This window comes from Carettochelys insculpta, chromosome 10 (genome assembly GCF_033958435.1).
Source record: "Carettochelys insculpta isolate YL-2023 chromosome 10, ASM3395843v1, whole genome shotgun sequence".
Taxonomy (NCBI): domain Eukaryota; kingdom Metazoa; phylum Chordata; order Testudines; family Carettochelyidae; genus Carettochelys; species Carettochelys insculpta.
This window is the reverse complement of record NC_134146.1, coordinates 26,883,704-26,908,924: the sequence shown is the minus strand read 5'-3', so window position 1 is coordinate 26,908,924 and position 25,221 is coordinate 26,883,704. Positions and strand designations below refer to the sequence as shown.

The window sequence follows — 25,221 nt, the reverse complement described above, 5'->3', positions numbered from 1 at the left end:
CACTTGACATCACCTCCTTTCACCGCAACTCAAAGTCTGGAAAAAACATCTGGAGGACAAAGACTTAGAACTGGAGAGGGTGGTCGCATCCGGGAAAGAGACCTAGCCTGGGCATTGAGCATGTGTAACCTGCTTTTATCAGCTGTCAGGGTGAGATGTTCAATTCAAATCCTGTCTAGTCTGCAGAACTCAGATTGTGAATTTTTTTTTGTTTCTGAAGTAACCAATTTTGATGTTCACGCTTGTTACTGATAATCACTTAAAATCTATCTTTCTGTAGTTAATAAATATGGTTAATATTTTATCTAAAACTGTGTTTTGCTTGAAAGGCTTGGGAAATCTCAACTCAGTTTACACAGGCTAGTGTGCGTCCTCTACAAATCAAAGGAGACGTGGACCAGTTTATAAATTTAGATTGGTCACGCTTCTGACCAGGTAAAAACAGCACCATTATAGGGTGCAAGTCTGGTGAGATGGGAAGGAATTGGCTTGTGCCTCTCTATTGTTGGTTCATGAGTGACTAGCAAACTGAATTTAACTGGAGAGCCAGACAAAGTCCAGTCCCCTGAAGACCTTGGTGGGTGTACTATGCCCTGGGAAAAGGGTGGCAGAAGGGGCTCAAGGACTGAACAAGATGCCCTCATTCTTTTCTTGGCATTCAGGATGAATCTCTCAGCACAGAAGGGTAAAAGGTCCCTCATCTTTGATATCTTCTGGGTTGTGGATAAAGTCTCAGAAATTGGGGCTTGTTGTCCATCCTACAAGACATAGGGAAAATAGTTAAAGAAACAAAGGAGCCAGAATTGAGGAGGGACACTCTTGTAAAAATGAGCAATACACTTGAAACTGTGCTGGGGATTTTGTTTTTCAAGATTCTAAAACCTCCTGCAATCAGTAACACTGTTTCCAAAAGGACTACAGGAAACCAATAGGCAGGTTCTGAAGGTGGCAGAGTACCTAACATATAAAGTTATATTAAGAATCAGTGGAAAGTATCAGTCCTTTGTTATCATTGCTTCTAGGTCATCTTCTGATAAATATGGCCAACTTCCAATAAATTCAATAGAGAATGGAATTTTGTCCACTAATGTAAATACCCATTTAATAATGGACTTATACAACTCTCACTGACATTAATGGAAACATTTTTATAAACGTCACTGGGAGTTGGACTGAGCCCTATTTCATTAAGAAAATTCTGAGCAGATGCCATGAGTTGACAGAAACAAGTTGTATGTTGGAACCTCCACATTTAATTACTCCTCTTCATAAAATTCATACACTGACGCTTTTCATCAATTAAAAAGTACAACCTGATGTCCAGCCAGCTATGTTTTATGAGTTACAAAGCAGGACATATTTTTATTTATGACCAAAGTTTCATTTATAAGCTATAAGACCATAGGTCAGAAAAGAGCTATTGGCATAAGCTGTTGTCAGCAACCTTTGGCGCACAGTCTATCTTGATAATCCACTGGTGGGCTACAAAATATTTTGTTTACTTTGACCATCTGTATGCCACGGTTTGCTGTTCCCAACCAATGGGAGCCGTGGGATGCTCCAGCCACTGGGAGATGCAAGAGGCCATGCCTACAGAGGGTCAATGTAAACAAAATGTGTCATGGATCACTAGTGGATATGCTGATGGGCCTCATGCCAAAATCTGCTGACCCCTAGTATAGGCAAAAGTGAACTTTAAAACAAAAAGGTATTAGCTAGGCGGGATACAAATCAACTTTATCCAGAGAAGTGGGAAACTACATAGAAAATTTCAATGTGTAAGCAAGAATTCTGTGATTAATTCTGATAAATTCTAAAGGCTTATAAGAACAGGCATAATTTAGTCAGGAGTAAACGAGCATGCAAGTTAATTATGAGACATGGAATCCTGCACGCATGTAAAAAAAATGAGCTCTTCTAAGAGCAGATGCAAGCTCACAGTTGTAACAGTGTGAACTTATGTTCTGATCACTTATAAAATTAAATACAGCAAAGCTCACTGAACTGCAACTGAATACACAGTCTCTGATAAGTTGTGTGGCCAGAAATGACACACCATTTAAACCAGGCATGTCCAACCTGCGGCCCGTGGGCCACATGCGGCCCTGGACAGCTAGTAATGAGGCCCCACAATATTGTAAACTTTTAACATTATTATGTGATTTATATACATTAACTATATTATATATTTTGTACATGGCCCAAGACTATCTTCACTCAATGCGGCCCAGGCAAGCCAAAAGGTTGGACGCCCATGATTTAAACAATGTGAACTACCATTGCCAGGTTGGCAACAAAATCTGTGTCTGGAAACAGAGAGCAAAAGACTAATATTTATTTAAACTTCAGCGTATGATACAGCTGTGTAAAAAGAAAGACTCTGCTCCGTGCCCATTAGAAATCTAGGCATGTTTCATTATTTGCTGTCAAGTCTTTAATAAATAAAAATATTTACTGGAAATAGATAATACATTAAAAACACAGCATCCAGCAAACATTTTTACAAAGATTGATTTAGTTTGCCTCTTTCTGTCAATTAATGTTTTAGCAACATAACCAGTGCTCCCCAAAACAGAGGCAGCACACAAACAACTTTGTAACATAACTTTCCTCAGTCAATAATGCCTTACAAGCCATCAACACAGCTGTTTTGTGAATGTGATTCTCACTAAGCCACAATAACAGATGAATTTTAAATACATCATTTTTTTTAACTTTAAAAAGGAGATTTTGGGTGGAATTCCTGGCTCCAACAAAGTCAACGGCACAACTCTTACTGATTTCAACAGGGTCAGGATTTTTCCCCTTGTCTGCTGACCAAATGTCAATCAAGAAGTTATTTAGGTCAGAGTTTCCAAATTTTAAAAGTCAGATTTTCCAAGGTGCTCAGCGTTCAGAAGGTCCAACTGTGACATCTAGAGGCAGATGTCTAAAAGATATGAGCTTTATTAGACCACCCAACATGCTCAGATTTTATTGTTGAAAACTTGACCATTTATCTTGATGGCTAAATTGGAGCTAATCTGAAACCTGGACTTGGATAGTAGGCACCCCAGAGACAAAATATCCTTTTATAAAAAGATAGCTAAAGAATGTACACTATTTTCCCCAATTTCTAATAAAAACTCAGTATTAATACAAAAATATCAAATATGTAACACTCTATATTTTTATAGAGCATCATATACCTTGTGACTTCTGAAATGGGGATAAGGGTTTATGCTTCAATATTAAGCATTTCTACATCAACTTACCATAATGACACTTTGTCATTTGAATCAAAATCGAAACTCCATTTATTATAAAACCTGCTTTCCAAGGGGACTCAGCAAACAATCTATGCATCCATGAGATCCACAACCACCAGCTTTTGGGGGGCTCCAAGTACAACTCCACTTCCATGAATGAAATGGTGAATCTACCATGCACTCTAGTGGCAGCAGGAGCAGGCCCATGCCCATAATCTGAATGCAATTAGGTGCTTGTTCAGAATGCTGGATGACATGAAAGAGGGTGCTGAGAAGCATGTAATCCATGCTATTTTTACAGATCTGTCAGTCAGGCCACGGAGCAGTACTAGGCACCCTGTTGCAGAATTCCCTAGGTCTCATTTTATTAAGTGATTAAAGCTGTCACAATAGAAGCTCAAAGCAGGGAGGAGTTGGAAGGTAAAAACTAGAGCAAACCCAGCAACTAGCATGAAGATATGAGCCATATGTGAGGCAATGGGTCATGCTTAGGTGCATTTAGCATCAGAAACATCTCTCCTTTAAGTTTTAGAACAAAACGTATGAAATATTTAAAACTGGAAAATAATAAATTAATGAAAAAGATACTGGAAACGTTTGTCATAAGGGAATACTCCATGTGTTCATGTGTATATGTAATCTGCACACATGAACACATTGAGTAACGGGAGCTTAAAGCAGATCATTCCAATTTACAGCAAATTGTGCGTTGAAAGAAATGCATGTTTGTGCAAAAGGAAAAAAAAGTTGAAGACAGCAGTGTGGTTACCATTATGTTGTCAAAGCCTTCTTGAAGGGTTACAGCAGTGTTACAGACATCCTAAAGGAAAGGAACAGGCAAGAAAATGGCAAACACAGAAAATAAACATTAGCATTGGTTCGTTAGAAAAGATGTTCCCTTAACCCAAACACTATATTATAAATAAATGACTTCAGTTTACATGACATCTTTACAGCAGAACTACTACATTGATGAGCAAAGAGAAGTGACATTCATTCATAAAAGGCTTCAAATAATTATTTTACCTATATGCCCACCAGCAGCATTAATACAATCCACTTACCAAATGTCTTGTCTGTAAAATAATTAATATCAGATACTTTATACACTTTTGTTTTTAATCCTTTTGCCATTTGAAGAAGATCCTAACAAACAACTGAGAACATCATAGGTGGATATGATCTGAGACAAATGCATCTCATATTTATTAACTTTGCATGAGCTAAATTAATATTGATTTTAAGAGTAAAAAGCTTCATGAAAATACAGAAGGTCTGGGGACCTGACCCCAACTCTCATTTCTTGTCAAAATGAGAGGAAAAGGCCTGGATAGTTTCAAACAACAGGCGTGGACAGAGTAAGACACAGCCAGACAACTTGCTCTGTGAAACGTGGTCATTGGTCTAGGCAGCTAAGCATCACTCTGAACAGGTCCTTGTGTCCTCCGTGGTTGATGTCTCAGAGAATGCAGCAAGTCTCCAAGCCTTACTGTGTGCACATATAAAAGGAAGTATCTGGTTTGAAAATTGGGAGTCATTGCCCTGGATTAGGAAATATCTTTCATTGGGCCAACTTCTGCCAAGCTTTTGAACTACATCTCTATGGCTCTTGTTATCAGGTCTGGCAAAGGTACTCCAAGCATCACATGTGAATGCGAGGTGGAACTGACTGTTTAGCATAACAACCAAAGATGGTCCAATAAAAGATATTACCTCACTCACCTTCCCTCTCTAATATCCTGAGTCCAACACATCTTCAGCTATACTGCATATCGGATTAGGAAAGGCACATCTGAACATGCAAACTGACTCAGACAAAGCAGGTCCTGGAGACATATGAGAAGAATTTATATTTAGAGAGCAAAGGAGTCTGCCATCCTCAACAGAGGGGGGGGATTCCCTTCAAGAGATGTAAGATAGTCAACACTTCCCTTTTTGGCCTCCGTAATTTACCACAGAATGCCTTGCCTAGATTATGGGAAGTGTAAATACGGATTTGGTAAGCAGATGGTTTCTTTTGCTTTAATTATATTTTCCCTCTAGTCTTAAAACCTGCATATTTTTAAGATTACTGTTGAGCAGTTAGTTCTAAGCACACATCCCCAAACAGAAGTTCCAAGGAGAGAAACTACAGTGTAGAACAGGGGTGGGAAACTTCCAGCTCCTTGTGGGAACCATGGCCACTGAGAGCAGCTGTGCATATCAATGCCCAGGTAAATAAAGCATCTGGTGGCCCATCAGTGACTAACCCTGACTTACTTCTGGAAGGTTCCCCAGTCCTGTCTAAACATAGTGAACTGGTGTTATCAGTCCATGGAGGGTGAACACAAGAAGAGATGCCCAGAGGCCAAGGAGGACATGAGAGACAGAGGGGGTGCAGGGAATACAGATATAAATAATACCTCTGTGCACTCTCCTTGCTCTTCTCCATAAGTCCAATCCTCACAAGTGTTGTGCACCTGCTCACTGAAAGACGTTGAGCATTTTCAACAAACACTGAAATCACTGGGATGCTTGGGCAGATAGTAATTTCACAGTATCAGATCAAAAGCAGGTTACAGCCACAACAGCTACTCAACAGTAGTGAGATAACTGCACCTGATGCACAAAGTAAAGCACTTCACAGAAAAATATTCATCTAAGCAATTACATTTATAAACAGATTATATACTTTATGCGGTACTAGTTTAACTCATGATGAACAGGATAAATTTATGGTAGGCCATATTAGAAATGTCCTTTAACAGGACATTTTCAAAACAATTTTTCTTACAAAATATGTTCTTTTAAAAACACATTAAAATAATGAAAGTAGAGCTTTTTTTTCCCCCAAATGCACAGTAAATGTTATCATTAAAATAAGTGTACTTCCACCCTGGAAGAATATACATATTCCATATGTTCCTCAGAACAAAAATATAGAAGATGAGTAAATGTTGCCTCTGTGGACTGTCTACTGCAAAATGTTCTGCATGATCATACAAGTCAAATAAGAACAAATATTTGATTTCCTATGACTTGGAGAAGCATAACCACTAAGTCACCAGCAATTTCCATCTGTAACTAACATAGAAACATGTATTTTACTATTTGTGATTAAGTATGTATCCATCCACTTTCATGAATAAATTGATTATGGTGTTGACACTGGACCTTCAGTTGGTTTTTACTGGTAAGTGTAAAGATTCAGTGAAGGAAAATGACCTAGTTGGGGTTGATCCTGCTTGGGACAGGGGGCTGGAATCGATGCCTTCTTGAAGTCCCTTCCAGCCCTATGATTCTATGAATTACGAATGCTTGAAATCAGAGTCCAGTCTGAGGTGCACAGTGAGAGTCTAAGTACAGTTAGGTATTTGTGCAAGGAGAATCACAAGGTAAACAGGCAGACAGACAGCATAGTAAGGGAATAAATACAGCCCTTGTGCGCGTGTTAACCTAGCTATGGGTCTAGAAGGTTGTAGTTGAGATTTAAATGCCCAGTAGATTTATCTGCTACAAAACAAATTCTTTGTTATGCCCTGATAAAAGTATTCTGATAGCTCATAAGATCATATTTTTCTATTCCCGAAAATCTTATGTTCTTTGCTTCAGCAACTGTTTGTCTTTAATAAAGAAATGATGCTAGATTCTGTTGTTACTTTAGGGTAGGGTACAATTATACTCATGTAAGTGCAAAGTAGCTGTACTGAAGTCAATGGCATTATTCTGTCATTATACTAATGTAACTTTGGTCATAATGTGACTCATTTATGTTTTAGTGCATCTTATGCTAAAATGATTTAGGTTATACACTGCAGAAAACTAAGAGCCAAGAAACATACTATTTTACTGAAACAAAAAAATCAACTTGTTTTACTCTCATTTAAATCACACCAATCCTCTTATTATAACTTAGTAAGTTCATTCACCAAAACAACACAAAAATGGCTTCCAAATGTAACTGTTATACAACAGACCTTCACTGTTCCTTAATTAATAGAAAAAAATGACACATTTTTTCCCTAACAAATATCTTTATACTCCTTATTTGTATTCACTCTCAGAAAACTGTTCTTCAGGGATATTAGAAATTGCTTACTGGTGTGTTATGGTGTTAATCAAACTTAACTTTGTTACAAGATTTCTGTACAGGAATTCTAAACCCTCCTTAAATTATTGTAGGATTCCTTGTAATTCCCATTACCCTTTCATACTACATGTAATATTTCAAATAAGTGGAAAAAATAATACTTTTAAATAGCGAATGGTGTTTACTCTATAGATAAAAGTTTTTGACAGAATGGTATTCACAGTCCCACCAGCTCAAAAGCGCTGATTCCTTCTGGATTTATTTACAAGAATCTAGGAGATCCTAAAGAACTGCCTACTATGGATGTTTTGTGAATTCCTCAGTGCTAATTATGCCAATGTGAAACAGCTCTGATTTCCAGATGGCAGCTACATACATAGAAATATTTAAGAAACCCTCTTTACCCACTCTTAAACACATACTGCTCATGATGATGGTGTCTCAGTACTGCTAAATGTCTCAAAGAAAGAAAAGATCTGCGTGGCCTATCTTTTTACTTCTTCCAGGTTTCAAGGTATCCCTATACTAAGTCCATGGGAAAAAGAAGAAATACTGCAAATGCTAAGGTGACTTTGTCTTTTTTACTTAAGTAAAACTGGCAAATATTTCAGTCCCATTCCTGCATTTGAAATACGGAGGAAAAGGCTGCAAAGAATTCACTGTAGCATGTGCCCAGGAAGCCTGTAACACCAACTTACACTTTAAAAGTGCTTATCTACTCTAAATTTCTTTTGACAAACATTTCCTCATAGTTGCTAGCACTAGTGCCATTCTACCAGGGCTTTAAACCGAAGTGTAGGCAAGGCTCAGAGCAGATCTAAACTAGGAGGTGTCAAAAACATCAGGAGAGCCTTCTCTACACTATGATTGCCACCATTGAGGCAGGTCACATTGTGACTATTTTGTGAATATGTTTAGCATACAGACAGCTACAAATGCTGTCAACAGCCATTTAATCACAGATAAAAGTGCCAGTAAACAGACTAAACTATAAATGGTGCCTTCTAAGCCTGGCATCATATGCTACCTTGGCAGTGGCCAAACCACATCTGTATTAAGCTCTCTTGGATGTTGTGAAAGCCTTGTCTACTCATAAAGCTCCACAGGTCTAAGTAAAAGGCTTAACAACTAATTTAGTGAATCCAATGTGAAACAACAATATGGATACCCCTATATTGATTTAAATCTGGTGTATATTAATGTAACAAATTGATTCATTACTAAATTATAGTAAATGTATTGCTCTTTTGCTGGTATAAGTTGCTTCTACAGTTCTTTTTTGGAGGGGGGGTTGTTTTTTTTTGTCATAGAATCATAGAAGAGTAGGACTGGAAGGGACCTTGAGAGGCAATCGAGTCCAGCCCCCTGCCCTCATGGCAGGACAAAGCACTTTCTAGACCATCCCTGAAAGCCATCGATCTAACCTCTTCTTAAATATCTCCAGTGATGGAGATTCTACCACCTCCTTTGGCAATTCGTTCCAGTGTTTGATCACCCTGACAGTTAGGAACTTTGTCCTAATGTCCAACCTGAACCGCCCCTGCTGCAATTTAAGTCCATTGCCTCTTGTTCTATCCTCAGAGGCAAGGAAGAACAAGTTCCCTCCCTCTGCCTTATGACACCCTTTTAGATACCTGAAAACTGCTATCATGTCCCCCCTCAATCTTCTCTTTTCCAAACTCAACAAGCCCAATTCTTTCAGCCTTTCTTCATAGGTCATGTTCTCTAGACCCTTGATCATTCTCGTTGCTCTCCTCTGGACCCTCTCCAATTTCACCACATCCTTCCTGAACTGCGGTGCCCAGAACTGGACACAATACTCCAGCTGAGGCCTAACCAGAGCAGAGCAGAGCATAAGTATTGGCATTTGGGGTGTTCTTAAATGAGAGCATAAAACAACTGAGAGTTTAGTTAATGCTTCTGATTACAACACAATTTTTATTCACCTAAGGAGAGTATATCTCTGTATTCTATTATGTGATTATGAAGTCAATGGGACCTTTAAGGGTAGTACTGAGTTGTGCCCTTAATAATGTTGCTTAATACTGGAAATCTTACCGCTGGATTATTTTTTAAGAAATATGGAACTTTGGGTCACTATGTATGGTTGAGCTTTAATATAATTTAGAATCTAATTTCTTATTAGTAGGATTTTTTTCTAGTCTTTTCTCATTTGTAATTTTTATTATCTTTAAAATTTCAACTAAAACTAAGTAAAATGATTGAAGGTTTTTTTTTCCTTTTTATATTTTATTGACTGACATACATTCTTCTAAACCTTTGTTAGCTTCTTAAACAGTTCTTTGATTAAAAATAAGAAAGGAGTATTCAATAAAAGGTCTTTGGGTTAGGCACTGGTACATTGTATCTAGAACAATGGAGATCTGGTCTCTAGGTGCTACGATAAAAATAAAATACATGAGACTCGCATACAGCTCTCTCCTGTTCATAGTTATATTTTTGCCTGCTCTGCTGATGACCCTCCTTCCCAATTTAGCAATGGATCTGGAGTCTTAGGGGTTACAACTAGGAGTGGGAAGAAACTAAGGAACAGCTGCTCTCTGTAATTCCATAAGGATGTGGGTGGATTTCAAGCGGAAAGCAGACCAGGAGTTCACGCTATTCAGCTGAGCAGTATTTCTTGCACAGCTGCAAACCCTCCCAAGTTCTCCTTGAATTTGTCAATGGAACAAGTGCATTAGGATTATATCAGGTTGGCTGTCACAGTTTCTCTCTTATTATAGATTTTGTTCTGCCATCCTCCAAAGTAGTATCTGGGCTCATTTGTTCTATACTGATCACTTTTGGCAACAAAACAGTGAGAGCGCACATACTGCAATGTGACTTTTGTTGGGAGAAACAGCCAGTTTCAGCAACAAAAAACTTGCACCCCATGAGAGACTTTTCGCTTTCTACCTCCCTTTATTGTCAAGAAAGAGCCAGTGTAAACTCTGCTGTTCATTTTGTCAACAGAACTGGCTTCTGCCAGTATCCCACAATGCCTGCCCTGATGGCTCTGATCAGAGTTTTAATCTCTGCTGCCCTGCAAAGCACGCACCCCTTCCCTTCCAAAGCTCTGGGAAACATCTGATAGCTGAGCATGTTGGGTCCAATTGGGGAACAAAAAAAGAGCAAAGAACTGCTCCTGTCGAGCCCTGTACTAGGAACACAGCACAGGCAGACTGCTGCAGCAGGGAGAGGGGGACACGTGGCTGTGTTACTTTAGCATTCTTCAGCACGGAGCGTTTAGAAAGCTACACATGATGCTGCTTCCAACAGCAGAGGAGGCTGTGGGAGAACTCAAAGGGAATCCCAGGATGCACAGGGATCAGCTGTGCCTTCCCACAACAATGCACTGTGGGATATATACCCCCAGTGCGCTGCTCGCGCTGTCGATAGGGTGCCCCCAAAGTGGAAATGATCTGTTTGGCAAGTGTGATCACCTTCCAGCAAGTTTTGTTTTGTCAACTTTTGGGTGCTGATGTAGGTTTTGTCAAAAAATAAAAAACCCCAAAACTTGGTTGTATACACCAGTGTTCCCTCTAATTTTTTCCGTCCATGTGTGGAATAAATTTTGTTACATGCAACAAGGTGTGTGTGTACGTAAACTATGAGTGGAAAAACATGCTGCCATCTGTGGGCACACTGCTAATCAGATGGGTGGTCCCAGAGTTCAGCTTACAGGGAACACTACTACAGACATAGCCTAAGTCACACAATCAGCATGGTGTTAAACACAATGTAATTTCATAATACAGGCACGTTTCCCACATCTGCCATGGGAATGGTAAAAGCGCACACAAATTACCCAATATCTTGTGGATATCCTAAGATCTGTTTGGAGCTTGAGACTCATACAGCTTCCTACAGTCAACCTGTATTCAATGCCGAACAAGAGGAAAGGAATTTTCTGACCCTACAAAGGAGTATTATTTAGCCCCAGTAGTATTTGTTTATGGATATTTATGTCAACGAAATCAACAGCATTTGTACCGTATGAATGAAATGAGCTCTAAATGCCAATAACTTGCCTCACTCTAAAGGACAACAGACACAAGAAAAGAAAAAGCCTCAAGGAAGAAACCACAGCAGTGTTAAGAATTTCTCCCCTTTTCATCTAAGGAGTACAGAGGAGTGACTGGGAATCAAACAAATGGAGTTTCTCTTTGGCTGTCAGACATCAAGACATTGCTTGCAAAAGAGTGCTATGACCCATCATTATTTACCATTTGTACTGTAGTCACACTTCAGGGCCCCACGAGAGTGCCTGGGACACCAAGGTACTAGCCATTCTCCAACCCCTCCACAAAAATAATTAAAGCAGAGAAGCTCTTAGTTTTAAAGAAATAAACTTCTTCAGCACATTTTACCCACAAATAGATCCCATACATGTTTATCATCAATTTAAATCAATAACGTAATTGCAACTTATGCCGGGAAAACAATAAGAGTTACTCATCAACTTTCTTGGGATTTCAGTGTTGAGTTGGCTTATTTTATTTGTATTTCATTTATGTATGTGCTGTGTATACTGTACATCCAGAGCTGCTGTTTATCTATTACTCTGGACCATGGACAAACACATCCACAATCACTTACATGTGATGACAGACGTACCATTTTACAAAAGCAGATAAGCAAGAACATATTTCCCAGAAAAAAGAGCTACTCCCTGAGAGCAATAAGCCAATTAAAAAAAATATGGCTCAAGGTTCAACTGTGTATTTGTTGTTGCCAAGGATATCCTTGCAGGAAAGATGAAGTACTTGTACCAAGAATGTCTAAAAAGCAAACTGTGAAGGATTTGAAAACACAATCAGCACTAAGGACAACATGTCAAAGGGCAGGGCAAAAAATCATTCAATAGCTGCATAGGAATTTTTGTAACACGGAGCTAGAATCCAATTTTATTTTTGAAGAGTATTCTTTAGGTCTGATGAAGCTTTAGCTTCAGCTTTAGGTCAGACCTGCTGCAAGTTCCAGAAAACTAGGTTCTAGCCATGCCCCTCCCACATACTTATATTGCATATATGTGCGATTTTGAGTATAACGTTTGTTCACTGCACTTTGTGAAATGAGTTAAGAGTAAAAGAGACACCACATGTTTTTGAGACAGCGTGCATGTATGTGTGTGTGTGTGTGAGAGAGAGAGAGATCAACAACACTTGTATGTGTGAATGGCTCCCTCTGGAAATTCTGGGATCACTGTTATATAGGAACATTGTCATTAAACAGCAGAAATGAAGCAAATTTGGTTTTCCCAGTCTTTCAATACAGATGATCATGCAGCGTGAGTGAGAAAAGCCTTCTAAGATTCTAACCTCCAGGGATTTAGAAACAGTCTAAAGTGATGTGCTTTTTTAAAATTATAGGCAGCTCGAAGAACAATAAAAATTCTCTTGTATTCTCCTACAGTATACAGTAATATTGACAATACCAGTAGGAGGATTCACAGGAGCTTTCTATTTCAAAACCTCTCTCAGAGTTATAGAGTTAAATGCACAAACGAAGTTAGGTGTGAGTGCAGGCATAGCATTACGGGATCTTCTTTAGCACTTATTAAAGCTTTGTGTAACACCCAGTTTTATATTTAAATTATAATTTTTTTCTTTTACTGTACATGACTGTGGACTGGCTGCAAAGACTACCCAGGAAAGGGCAGGTAGTCACACCTTTGCAAAAAGTGAGATCGGAATAGGGCCGGAGGGATTTGCAGTCTCTGATGATGCTTTCATTTCTGCAATCAGCTTATTCAATTCTGCACACGCTGTCTGCAAAAAAGGAGACTGATCCTACTTCCATACAGTGAAAATATGTATTTTAAAATACTTATTAAAAGATCAGCACAGGGAAGTTAAGGGTTATTAAGCACTAGAAGACAGGCCAATGGTCACATCAGATTTACTGTACCATTAAAAAGGCTGACAAGACAAAGCGCCAAATAAAAGTTTAAAGAATCAAAGGTCCTGGTGGAAAAAGACAGAGTACATGGACCTGCTGGTGTGGCAGTAAATTCAGGAGAAAATAACCTTACATCGCTCCCAGTCTCACAGGACCATATGCAACTAAGTGTAATAGATACTGAAACAAAGGCCTCCCTGTCCATGATTTTGGCGTTTGAACAAACCTGCTGGAAAGGTCTTGTCTGGGCTTGCTGCCTGAGTAGCCGTTGCTGCTGTTGCTGCTGCTGCAGGAGTTTCATCTGAAGCAGCTGTTGGTGAGAAGAAATTGCATGTATGGAGGGTGGCTGCATCATGGTGCCAGAACGCCTCTGTAGCATGTTAGACAGGGCTTGTTTTGTGTTTGTTGGAACAAAAGAGCCTGTAGGATCCAATCGGGAACCTAAAAAACATAAAATATAAATGTTTTCCCAACCTTTTAAAGCAAAAGGGCTGACAGCATTGCTAATCTGTCTAGTCATATTTTATATGGAATAGAATAAATTATGGTAAGTGACCTTTCTCTTTAAAGGCAGACAATTGGACTGAGATTAATATTCCTAGCAAGAACAATTATCAGGGAAACATGACGTACAAAAAGAGCAGAGTATCTTTAGAACAGAACTTCACTAGAAGTCCATCTAGGTCAGGGGTGGCCAACCTGAGCTTTAGAAGGAGACAGAATTTACTAATGTACATTGCCTAAGAGCCACAGTAATATGTCAGTACCCCCCATCAGCTCCTCCTTCCTGCCTATCAGTGCTCAAATCTCCTTCCCTGTGCATCTTCACCACTGCACTCAGCTGTTTCACAGCATGCAGGAGGGTCTAGAGAAGGAGGGAGGAAAGAGGATGTAGAGGTGGGAGCAGGAAGGGGTGGGACTTGGGGAATTACAGAGCCACAAAACTAGAAGGAACTAGAAGTCCAGTCCCCTGCACTTATTACAAAAACAAGTACCACCTAGACCTGTGGTGTCCAACTAGTTCTGAAGCAGTTGCCAATATAGTCTGGAGTACAGAATACTGAGAGGAAACTGTGACAGGCTCACTGAGAGGACCCCTCAAGGCTATCACTTGATGTGTCCTTGATGTACCTTCAGCCTACCTACATGCCCTTTGGGGCACCCCACTACCCCGTCCTGTTGAGTCAGAAACTCCAGCGTCCTCCAGAGCTGGCACAGTGTTGGGGTCAAAGTCCACAGCAGAGTAAAGCAGACACTGAGATCAGAACAGCTCTGAAAAGGCTCAGTCAAAGGAACTAGCCACAGCATCCAGGTGCACCACCCCAGTGGGACCAGAACCCCAGATAAATCCATCTGTATAAGATTTTATAAGAAAAAGCTCATAAATTGTTCACCCCCTTTACCAATTAAAGAGAGCTGTTTCTCCCTGTAACAATTATTTACATGGGGTTTATTAATAAACCAAAGTGATTTTATTAAGTGTAAAGGGTAGGGTTTACAGTAAGCAAAATAAAACAAAGCATGCCAGCTAAGCCTAATATTCTGGTTCAAGCTTTGCTTCAGGCAATATGACAACGACACAAGCAAAATATTTGGTACAGTCATATATGATTATTAAGTAGCTTTGCAAGAATTGTTCTGTTTATTTGCCTTAGCAAAATAAAAATTAAAAGAGACGTGATTGCTACAGTATTGATCTCCTGTGGTTTGGCAAAATGTCTGGTTTGGCACTGAGGTCCCGAGTGGCAAACTAGAGAGGTTCAACCTATGTAAGACCTTGGCTGCTGGAGAGAAGCCCCTGGATGGGAACCCAAAGCAGTAGGTGGCACTTGGTTTCCAAGCCAGCCAAAGAATGAGTGACACAGTCATGGCAGCCATCTTGTAAATTATCTAGGACTGTTCACCCCAGTCACCAAGAAAGTAATTTAGCCAGGCAGTGGACTTAAGGACTGCCTGGGATGGCATGGAAAGGCAGGACCACTATGACTTGGCCAAAAGCTTAAGCAATGAACATGAGGTGTCAGAGAGCAACTGCAGAGTGACAAAGCTAGATGGTGAACTGGGAAACTGTGAGACAAGGGCAACAGGCTGTGGCCAGGAAGAGACACTGCACTCATGAATGCTGAACACTGTGACAACACCATTGTAATACAAGTATAATTGAGACCACTCCAAAGACACAAGCAGGAGGACTTGGGACCTTTAATCCCAGAGGAAGGTTCTGAAGCACACCATATTGGCAAAGAAACAAGGAAAAATAGATTGCTCTCTGAAGAAATGTAAAATATTGATTCTTCCCTATAAGAGAATGAATAGCTTAGCTTGCAACCTTGTACCTATTTAGATTAGCATGTGCAGAGTTTAAACCTAACCTATGTTATGCATACTGTTTCTTTTATTTTTATGTTATTTCTCTACTTCTATTATTAATATATCTCATTTTACGGAAATCCATATGAATTCAGATTGATCAGGATTTTCAGGGAGATGATCACAGAGAATTTTCAATTTCTACGAGGTGACCGTTAAAGCATGACACAGATCTACCCAGCTATAGACTCGTGGTCAAAATTGCACAGCCAAAGGAGTCCCTTCATGTAAGATGTACTGTTTTCGGGGCTGTGGTTCTCTGGTCTACCAGACACACAGAAGATACCCAAATTTAACGGTCAAAGTCACAAGAGCCCACATACCAGACCTCTACTACCAAAATTATGTCATTTATGACCACTGGTCTGTGCCAAGAGGCAGTCTAGCAGTTTGGGATCACAGGACAGCAAGCCCTCATCTTTGGAGTTCATGACACCAAATGTTTGAAAAATGGCTCTGAAGACTCAGAGTGGTCCATGAATCTGACTCCTGTACAATACATATTTTATACTGAAAAATAAAAAATATCCATGACAGTTCAGAAAGAGAAAGGGAGTCATTTTATGACAATTTGCAACAAAAAAAAAGTCCATTTTACCCTGATATAATAAAGGCTAAACTTCTCTTATTAGCTATGTGTTTATTATGAAGGAAAACTGACATCATCTGCAGGTTTCTTTAACTTCATGTCCTTAAATTTTGCTATCATTATCTGGACATGTTCCTCTAGGATAAATAAAACCTGCTAATATTTAAAAGATAAGAAAAAATAGTTTATGCTTTTATATTTGTAGCCAAATTTAAATTATGCAACATAAAAATTGTATAATTTTTCTTCATCATCTGGTAGCTATATTTTACAATATGAAAAGATTTGCTGAATTTCCCCTTGGAGTATGCATATTTTCACTGAGCATGAAATGAAAAACAAAATAATTTACATAAACATGTGACAAACAAAGGCTAAAACATACCTATTACCCTATAGCATTCATATACCACTTACTGCAACACTGATCAATTTATAACAACAAATCAAAAATCAGGATTGGACTAGACTCAAAATAACATTGTGAATCCAAGTAACAAGGCAAATACCATTAACTTTTTTAAAAAATATATTTACACACCTCCCACATTAAACAATTTATCAGCATTCTGCCAGAATTCCTCTAACACACTTCAGTGATCTGTTTTTACCCAGTGATAAAATGAAAATGCAATACGTTACTGGAGATGAGCCTCAAAGTCTTTTACTTGAAAGAATAAAGTCTTTGTATTAAATTAAGTATAGGATTAAAACTCACGACTTCAGCAGTCGCATCATGTTTAGGGGGCGGGGGTGGAACTGTTGTAAAAATAAAATATTGCTGTTATTTCAAGAATATTCTTATTACACAATCAATAATGTATCCCCAGTTACTCGAAAAGCCCACACATACCTGGTGGAAGAGACTGGTTCTGAACAAAGAAACTAGGCTGTTGTGGTTGTCCCATAATGTTATAACCCCACAAGGCAGACTGGGGATGTTGCATCATTTGAGAGGAAATTGGTGAATAGTTGGGAGGCACTCGGTATAAGTTATTCTGTGGATACTCCTTAAACAAACCATAAAAAGGAACGTTACTGACATTCACACCCTACTAACTCATAAATAATGCCAGTTTTCCTACTAAATTATTTAAAGATTGGAGACTATGTCTATTGTAGTTTAGTATGCTGTAAAAATAGATTGAGTCACAAACTATTCACTGGTAATTAAAAATGACTGCTTCTTTGAAACGTTCCATCATGTTACATCTTATAAGCATGTATCTTCTGCGTAGTCCAGTTGACTATACTACATTCATAAAATTTAGAGTGTATCAACAGATACCATGGAGAATCTAAAGTAAAATATCACAAAAGGCAAAATAAACCAACCAACCACACCCCCACCCACAACACATTCATGTTACCACCGCATCTGGGTATGCACAGGGCGACCATATCTCCCTGTCCCAAATACAGGACAGCGAGATAAGGGCAGGAGGGGTGGCTCCTCCCAGCTTCACCAAACCTAGGGAGCTGGCACACCCCATCTCCCCCAGAGCTCTGGGGAAGTGGCAGCCCCAAATGCCCCCCACCCAGGGCCTGTGGAAAGCAGCAGCTGGGGCACTCCTGCCCTCAACCCCAGCCCCTGATGGCCTAAATATGGGACAATTCTTCCCTCTTAAAACAATAAGTAGGGGTTCCTTTTTGGCATCCCAAATACAGGACCGTCCCACCCAATACAGGACAGTTGGTCACCCAAAGTATGCCACACATTCACAAGCTAGGCTTAAGCTTACCATATACTCCTATGTCTGGACTATAATATTAAAACGCATTGTATAAAGAAAGGGTTTCAGAAATTGTGTTTGTCGTTCAAACCAAGGTACAAATTTTGGGCATTAGGTGAAAAAAATCATATACAATAGGACCTCAGTTACAAGCACCAGAGTTACAAATTATCAACCAGAAACCTTATCTGGAACCAGAAGTACACAACCAGGAAGCAGAGACAAAAACAAAACAAACCAACCACACCGCCCTCCTCCCACCCAATCAATTACTGTGCAGTACAGTACTGTGACAAATGTAAACTATTAGAAAAAAGGAAAGTTAAAAAAGGTTTGGCAAGGTAAGACATCTATTTCTTAATCGTTTCAATTAAGATGTTAAAAGCAGTGTTTTTTCTTCTCTATATTAACATTTCAAAGCTACATTAAATTAACGTTCAGTTGTAAACTGTTGAAACAACATCACATTTCGTTCTGATTTACCAACATTTCAGAATTACAATCTCTCTCTACTCCTGGGGCATTTGTATCTCTGAGATTCTACTGCAGAGGTTCTATGCCAAGTGTGTACATTGAACCTTGGTGTTTATGAGTCTCAGATAGCCACACTCTCTAACCAGACACATATGCATGAAAACAACAAACAGAAAAACCCAGTAAAACATTGCAGCATGGAAACAAAATGGCTTCTACTTATGAGATGCAGGTGGCTGTCCTTGTCCATCTAACATGAACTGGAGGTGGACCTCAACCAAAGCCCAAGTTCCAAATGCCTCCTCATATTGGGAAGTTTAAACATGCATCCAAAATATAACTCAGGTTCTTCTCTAATGCAAACAAGGAAAAAATATAACTGTGTGGGAAGATGCAAAAAATTCAGATCCAGTGTACAGCAGAACCTCAAAAATATAAACACCAGTGAGTTATGAACTTACTGGTCAACTGGACACCATATGGACCCAGAAGTAATCCAGCACCAGTGAAGTCAAAATATGACAACCTCTCATCCCTTGAAAATACCTTATTGCCTCAGGGACTCAGGACTTTAGCCACAGGGAGAAGGACCTGCAACAGCAGGGTGGGGGAGATCAGGGCTTCAGACAGGAGCTTGGGGATTCTGACCCTTTGGAGCACCAGAGCTAGGGCATCAGACCCAAGGATCCATTCCTAGCTTCGGCCCTGTGGAGCTTGCTGGGGCTTGGAGCTTCAGCCTTGTGGCTTCATTGACTGCTTCAGCTCAACAGGGTCCAGGGCTTTAGATATAGAGGGAGTGCCAGTTCCAGCCCCAGTGCTCCCACCCATAGCTAATATGCCCCAAGCCCCAGCATTTTTCCCTCCCCCAGCTGAAACTCTGAGCAGAGACACTGGAAGGCCTGAGTGTCAGCACACATACACCTTTCTTCCTGCAGAGTAAAAGCCACAAATGGGGCTGTGGGGATGAAGTCCTGAGCCCCAGCAATCCCCCAGGTCTAAAGCCCTGAGTGCTGGTGATCCCCTGGGACAGAAGCCCTGAGCCCTGCTTGCTACTCAAGTGGCAGAAGGCCCAACCACCCATCTATGCCCAGAGCTCTGATCTCTCCCAGCCTGTAGCTGCAACCTCACCCTCTGTGCTGACAGCCATAATGCCTTGTTCAGTGTTACAGAAAATTTCAGATACGAACAACGTGCACTCCCAAGGCTCTACGGTTCTACAGCAGCATGTTTTAGTAGATTTCATATTAATTTTCAAGTATTAATTTACAGTGCATTCCTATACAATAAACCTTTCGGCAGGCTTGTCTGGTAACATTTTGTCTTATCACTTAATTTTTACCATTTATCCTCCTCTTAGCACTTGTTTCTGCAAGACTTTTAACACCTGGTTACTTGTTTAACACTGTATATTTGTCACTTACATCAGTTCTTGAGTTTGATTTTGTCTTCCTTTTCCTGCCTTTTGTTTTCTTCTCTTCATCAGTGGTAGGTTTTCCCTGATCTGACAGCTCTGCTGATTTCCTTTCTAGTTCCTGAGAAGCAGGTGTAGTAGGCTCTTCCTCTTCCTCCTCTGGAGGAAGCGATAAGGGCTCGAGGTAGTAGCTTCGTGGCTTGGGTTTGGGATGTGTGTGGTATAAGAGAAGATGCTGCTGTTCCTCATACTTTACTACTTTCCTATCAACACGAACTGTACCAAACCAAGCCCAGGAGAGTGGAGCAGGGTTTTTATGACCCTCAAATAAATCCCAAGAGGACACTTTCTGTTTTGTTGATACCTGAAGACCCTGTTTCAAAATACAAAGCATAACAGCATTCCTAAAGTGATAACTTAACAACCAAATAATGTGAGTTCCCTGCTTATGTGTATTATAGTTAAAATCACTGTATAGATAGACCCCTGTATGGGGATTCAACTACCATCCAATGCTGGTACTCATTAGAATGAATCAAGCCACATTTTCAAAGTTTTGTATGTTGATAGGCGTAACAGTCTCTTTTGGAAAATGTGGTTATTTCGTAATAAGTTTCTTACATTTCCTCTATTGTGCAACAACTTCCTTAGAAATCAGTGCAGATAATCTACCTTTAAATTAACAAAATTAAGCACCAGATGAAGACAAGGGACCAAAACACTAAGTACATGTATTTAAAATACACTAGTGTCAGCAAGAAATGAAAAACCCGGGTTCTAAAATAAAAAGCTGAATAGAGCAAGACTTTAAAAAAAAAGTCCGAGCTTTTCTTTTTCAAGTTGAAGTTGAGGTGAAAGTGTAAACTTAGATGAAGCTACACAGCTTTTTGAGGACTAATCATTTAAAGAAGCTGGTCTGCAATGCTCATACATGAAATGTCTGGAACAAGTTACATTCCAGAAATGCACTCCCAGCACAGCAATTTCATGTAAGAGCACTGAACTGCCCACTCCAGTCAAAAAGGTCCTTTTTCAAAGGAGAATTAAATGTGCATGGGTTAACTTTCTTTATAGAACAGCACTTCTCAAGCCTGAAAAGCACAGACCACTCGCTCCTGTCAAATATCAAACAACTGTCTGCCCTTTGTACATAGGAATATGATGGAGCCTCTAACTGCATTTCCAGAAATTATCTTAAATCAGTGTGTACATAGGTTTGTAGGAAAAAGGAGTCTTTCAGTTGAGATTGGTAGATGGTCTCCTATTCTTCTATAATTATACAAGAATGGACTCAGTTTTCATTGGCAATGAAATCTAGAAAGTGTCATCTACTTGTCACACAGCTCAGATTAACATCTATGCTAATCTGTGCTGACACTAACACGTTTGTACCAATAAAAGCTCAAAGGGAGAGAGTAGACAATTAATTTGTAAAACATTTTTCTAAAAGATATTGCTCCATCAGGTTGAGAATTCTCAACCAACCAACAGCATCCATTTCTCCTCACAACTTGGTAACTTTAATTTTTAGAGTGACTTAGCATAGAAAGATTTTTACTTTTTAAGGGAAGTGCATTAAAACAGAGGTATTATACTTCCGTAAGTTGGATACATATTTCAACATTTTAATTAGCTGGATGCGCCTGAGACCCAGCAGCTGATTGTGCTGCGCACCCCCACATTCTGAAATTACCTCTAAATGTTTAACTTTCATATACATGAGAAAGTCGTAATCAAATTAAGATGTTAAGATAAACATTTCCTCTTGCCTGTTTCTTATCTATGGAGTCAAATCCTGCAATTTTGTTTCCCTTGGTGTCAATCAAAGATCCCATTGGCTCACAGGTGATAATGTCACATGTCTGTTTTGGCAAAGGTAACAACTGGCGAACTTTGTCAATACTTTCTGAACACTTGTCTCCTAGCTCCTTCTAATGGAAAAAAAAAAAATCAAATGTTACAATGCTTTCACAATTCATAACAGAAAGTTCACAGATGAATTACTTGCTTGTACTTTTACTAAATATAATCAAGCATTTTAACTTGGCCTTTGTTGCCCCATAGGTCCTTTTGCAGTTGCGTTTTATTCAACTACAACAAAGAAGATATAAATAGGATTTAAGTGAAATGATGATTTAAAAGTTCAAACATGACTGTAAGGATGACAATACTCCTTCAAGTATTGCTAGGGCACTTGCGGCTGAAGTAGCGTTTCTCCTAAACTTCCTTTACAATAAAACTGACAGAACCAAAAGATGGGACTAAAATGGGATTCAACAAGAGTGAAGTTAAAAACCAGAGGTCGAAAACTTACCTTCAACTTTTTCACTAAATTCATGTATGCCCTTTTGTTCTCTTCTGACCCCCCTTGGGATGCATTTGATAGGTCAGAGGCTAAAGTTCCATTGATGAGAACACCCAGCATATCAAGCACAGTTGTGAATAATTCACTAAGAGGTAAAAAGACAAGTATTATATTGCATCTTGAAAAGCAATTCTGTTTTTGTTGACTCAACATTTAACATTTTATTATATTTATACAGGTTGAACCTCTCTTGTCCGGCACCCTTGAGACCTGACTAGTGCCAGATGAGACAATTTGCCAGATCATGGGAGGTCAATATTTTCCAGCACATTACCAACACTTCCACTACTCACTGGGCTTTTAGAAGACATTTAGGGGTAAATTACAGCTAAATAACAGCACAAAACACTGAGAGCCAGGACTGGTGGCTGAGAACAAACTTTATGGGACCATGGGAAACTTGGCCACACCCATGATAGGTGGTTGTCCAGCTAACTAAAATTATGTTGGATTGTGGATGTTGCCAGACAAGTGAGTTCCAGATTAGAGAGGTTCAACCTGTAGTAACATGATTATCAAGACAGCCTGGAAACAGATTATGGCAAAGACAACTGGCACTTGTTTAGGCATATGGAACCAGATACTTCAAGCATACTCATGAACTCCTGGCAGGTTGTAAAACTCCAGATATACAAACGCAAGTGCATGGCCAAGTAAGTGCACACAAATATTTGCAAATTGGAGCCCCTATATATTGTAATATTATATAAACAGTCATTAGAAAAACTAGGCCCTGATTCAGGAAAGCACTTAAATACATGCTTTAATACATCCCTTTTCAGAATAGTATCTAAGGAAGTACTTAATTTAAATTCTTGCTTAAATGCTATTTCTTCCAGGAGCACTTCCCCAAATCAGGGCTGTATCTACAATAAGCTACAATAAACATGCGTATATATGACTACAGACATTTAATTCAAAGCAATACAAAGCAATACAAATATTAATGAATTAGTAACTTACTTGTTGGTTTGCATATCAACAGTTCCTGAAGTAATTATCTGAAGGAGCAGAAGTGCCCAGTCTGTAGTCCACTGTGTACTTCTCTGCACAGTGTCAAACATTCCACCAACCTACATACAAAGTAACAGAATAGAGATACCTGAAGTACAAGTTTATATCTTTGAGTATTTATTAGTGATACTATATTTGATGGCTTTTGTCTCTACTGAGTAATTTACAGATTAACTTAATAAATTTGTTGGCAATAAAACTTGATTCTTCCTGCCTCAACAGAGCACTGCACAAAGGTGCTGTAAAATGAAAGCTGGGCAACATCGGTCATAACAAATTTAATGCTTGATCTAATATCCACTGCGGGTAATGGAAAGATTCTCACTGATTTCAAAGGCTGCTAAATCAAACCCTTACAATTTTCTTTGTCCAAAATTAGACTAAAAATAGTTAAAGTTGTTGCTGTTGACAGACGAACTATCTGAAGAAAAGGATACTACTAACTGACGACACTGGCTCACAGTTGGAATGGAATGGGCTGCGACTAACTTGGTGCCTTTTCCATGGGATGCATATGTCCCTTGTAGTCTAGCTGCTGAAGAGTTAGCGAATTGGGTATACGGAGTCTCATCAATCAATCTCCTTCCCTGAGACTGTAGTGAAGAAAGGATCTGTTGCTAACTTCTGGTCTGAAGCCACATGCTAGTTGTGAAGTCTTTATTTCTTGCTTCTCTCAATGAAGACTCAATGCAGACTCCCTCAGTAAAGCCTAAGTTTTTGAAGATCAATGTTTCCACTGATTTAAAAGCCTCAAGCATGACTAAAAGGAAAATGATACTTCTTAAGGTACTGCTGGGGCATTTGCTGCTGAAATATTTTTCTTCTTTCAATCTCCCTAACAATAAAAAACTGATGGAATTAAAAGATAAGTCTAAAAATGTGATTCACCAGGCTTTTTTGTACAAGGAACATTCTTTCCATTTGCAGGGTAACAGTCCTAAGTCCAAATCATGCACACACTGAATGTCCACACTGCTTGTGACAGTTAAATAGGAGCATGACTAGACCTGTTGATTGAGGGGATGCACAGCATTGCACCTTCTTTCTCGGCTAAAACCTACTGCCAGCTGCTCTGTTTTATTTTGGAATTTCCCCATTTTGGATTTAAATGCTGCTTCTAAACATTAGCTGTTCTGCTGTGCTAAGCATTTACTGGAAGTTGCACTCAAAGAAGATGCTTTTAGGCCACTTCTCTTAACTTTTACATAGCAGTTGGAAGTCTATGTAGAAATTATCAAATGTTGACTTTAGAAGCTGCCACATGGTTGAATTTTCTGGTAATGGTTGAAATTTACTAAGATGACAAGTTCACGTTTCCAAAAAAAAAAAAAAAAAAAGTTTTATACCAACATAAAGTGGTCATTTGGTGGATAAGGACTGGATCTTTCAGCTAGCAGAAAAAGGTAGCTTATTTGTGACATTCTGGAACAATATTGCAGGGAAGTGAAATGAGAAAAGGAGGGCAGAGAGAACAAGAAAAAGAAAAGTTGAATCTGCTGAGAACTTTGCTATTGCTATTTAATTTTAAGCAGAACATGCTAAGAAACTGTGGTTATGGGCAACAGTACAAAACAACAGACAGGCAGGCAGATTTGTTACTCTTGCCTCTTATCATCAAGTGCAAACTAAATTTATGTCAATGGCTATCTTCAAATTTAGACAATACAAACATGAAGGGAAATATATTCATGTATGTTTCTTACCAAATTAAGACGTAGTTGTAAGGCTTCATGCATCATCTGCCTAGTTTTAATGTCATCCTGGTATCGTTCTTCCCTCCAGTTACTTAGGATCTAAGCACAACAGTCATGTGAATAAACGTAGATTTTTCCCATTTAACTGTTAAATGTTTCTACCCATCACTTCTTGATACATTTTTTTTTTATAGAGAACTACGGAATAACGTTCTCACTTTTAAGCTTCATACCTTCACTCAATTTAAGTTTGATAAATTTTATCCCCATTTAATGTTTATATCTACAAAGAGCTGAAACAGAGGTGATACTTATTTGTTAGCTTCAGTTACGAAGCTATATCTTGTTGCTAT

At 39.1% G+C, this 25,221-nt stretch overlaps 1 protein-coding gene across 1 annotated transcript in view; it reads right to left on the bottom strand.

The window, feature by feature from the left end:
• The window catches only part of MED12L (mediator complex subunit 12L), a 295,842-nt gene that overhangs the window by 23,385 nt on the left and 247,236 nt on the right, over positions 1–25,221 (bottom strand). The window contains exons 32-39 of the mRNA XM_075003690.1: positions 24,878–24,967; positions 23,124–23,233; positions 22,110–22,245; positions 21,565–21,726; positions 19,806–20,168; positions 17,031–17,187; positions 14,613–14,615; positions 13,445–13,659 (exon numbers count right to left, since the gene is read on the bottom strand). Of these exons, the coding sequence (XP_074859791.1) occupies positions 13,445–13,659; positions 14,613–14,615; positions 17,031–17,187; positions 19,806–20,168; positions 21,565–21,726; positions 22,110–22,245; positions 23,124–23,233; positions 24,878–24,967 (1,236 nt within the window). The remainder of the gene's footprint in view (positions 1–13,444; positions 13,660–14,612; positions 14,616–17,030; positions 17,188–19,805; positions 20,169–21,564; positions 21,727–22,109; positions 22,246–23,123; positions 23,234–24,877; positions 24,968–25,221) is intronic.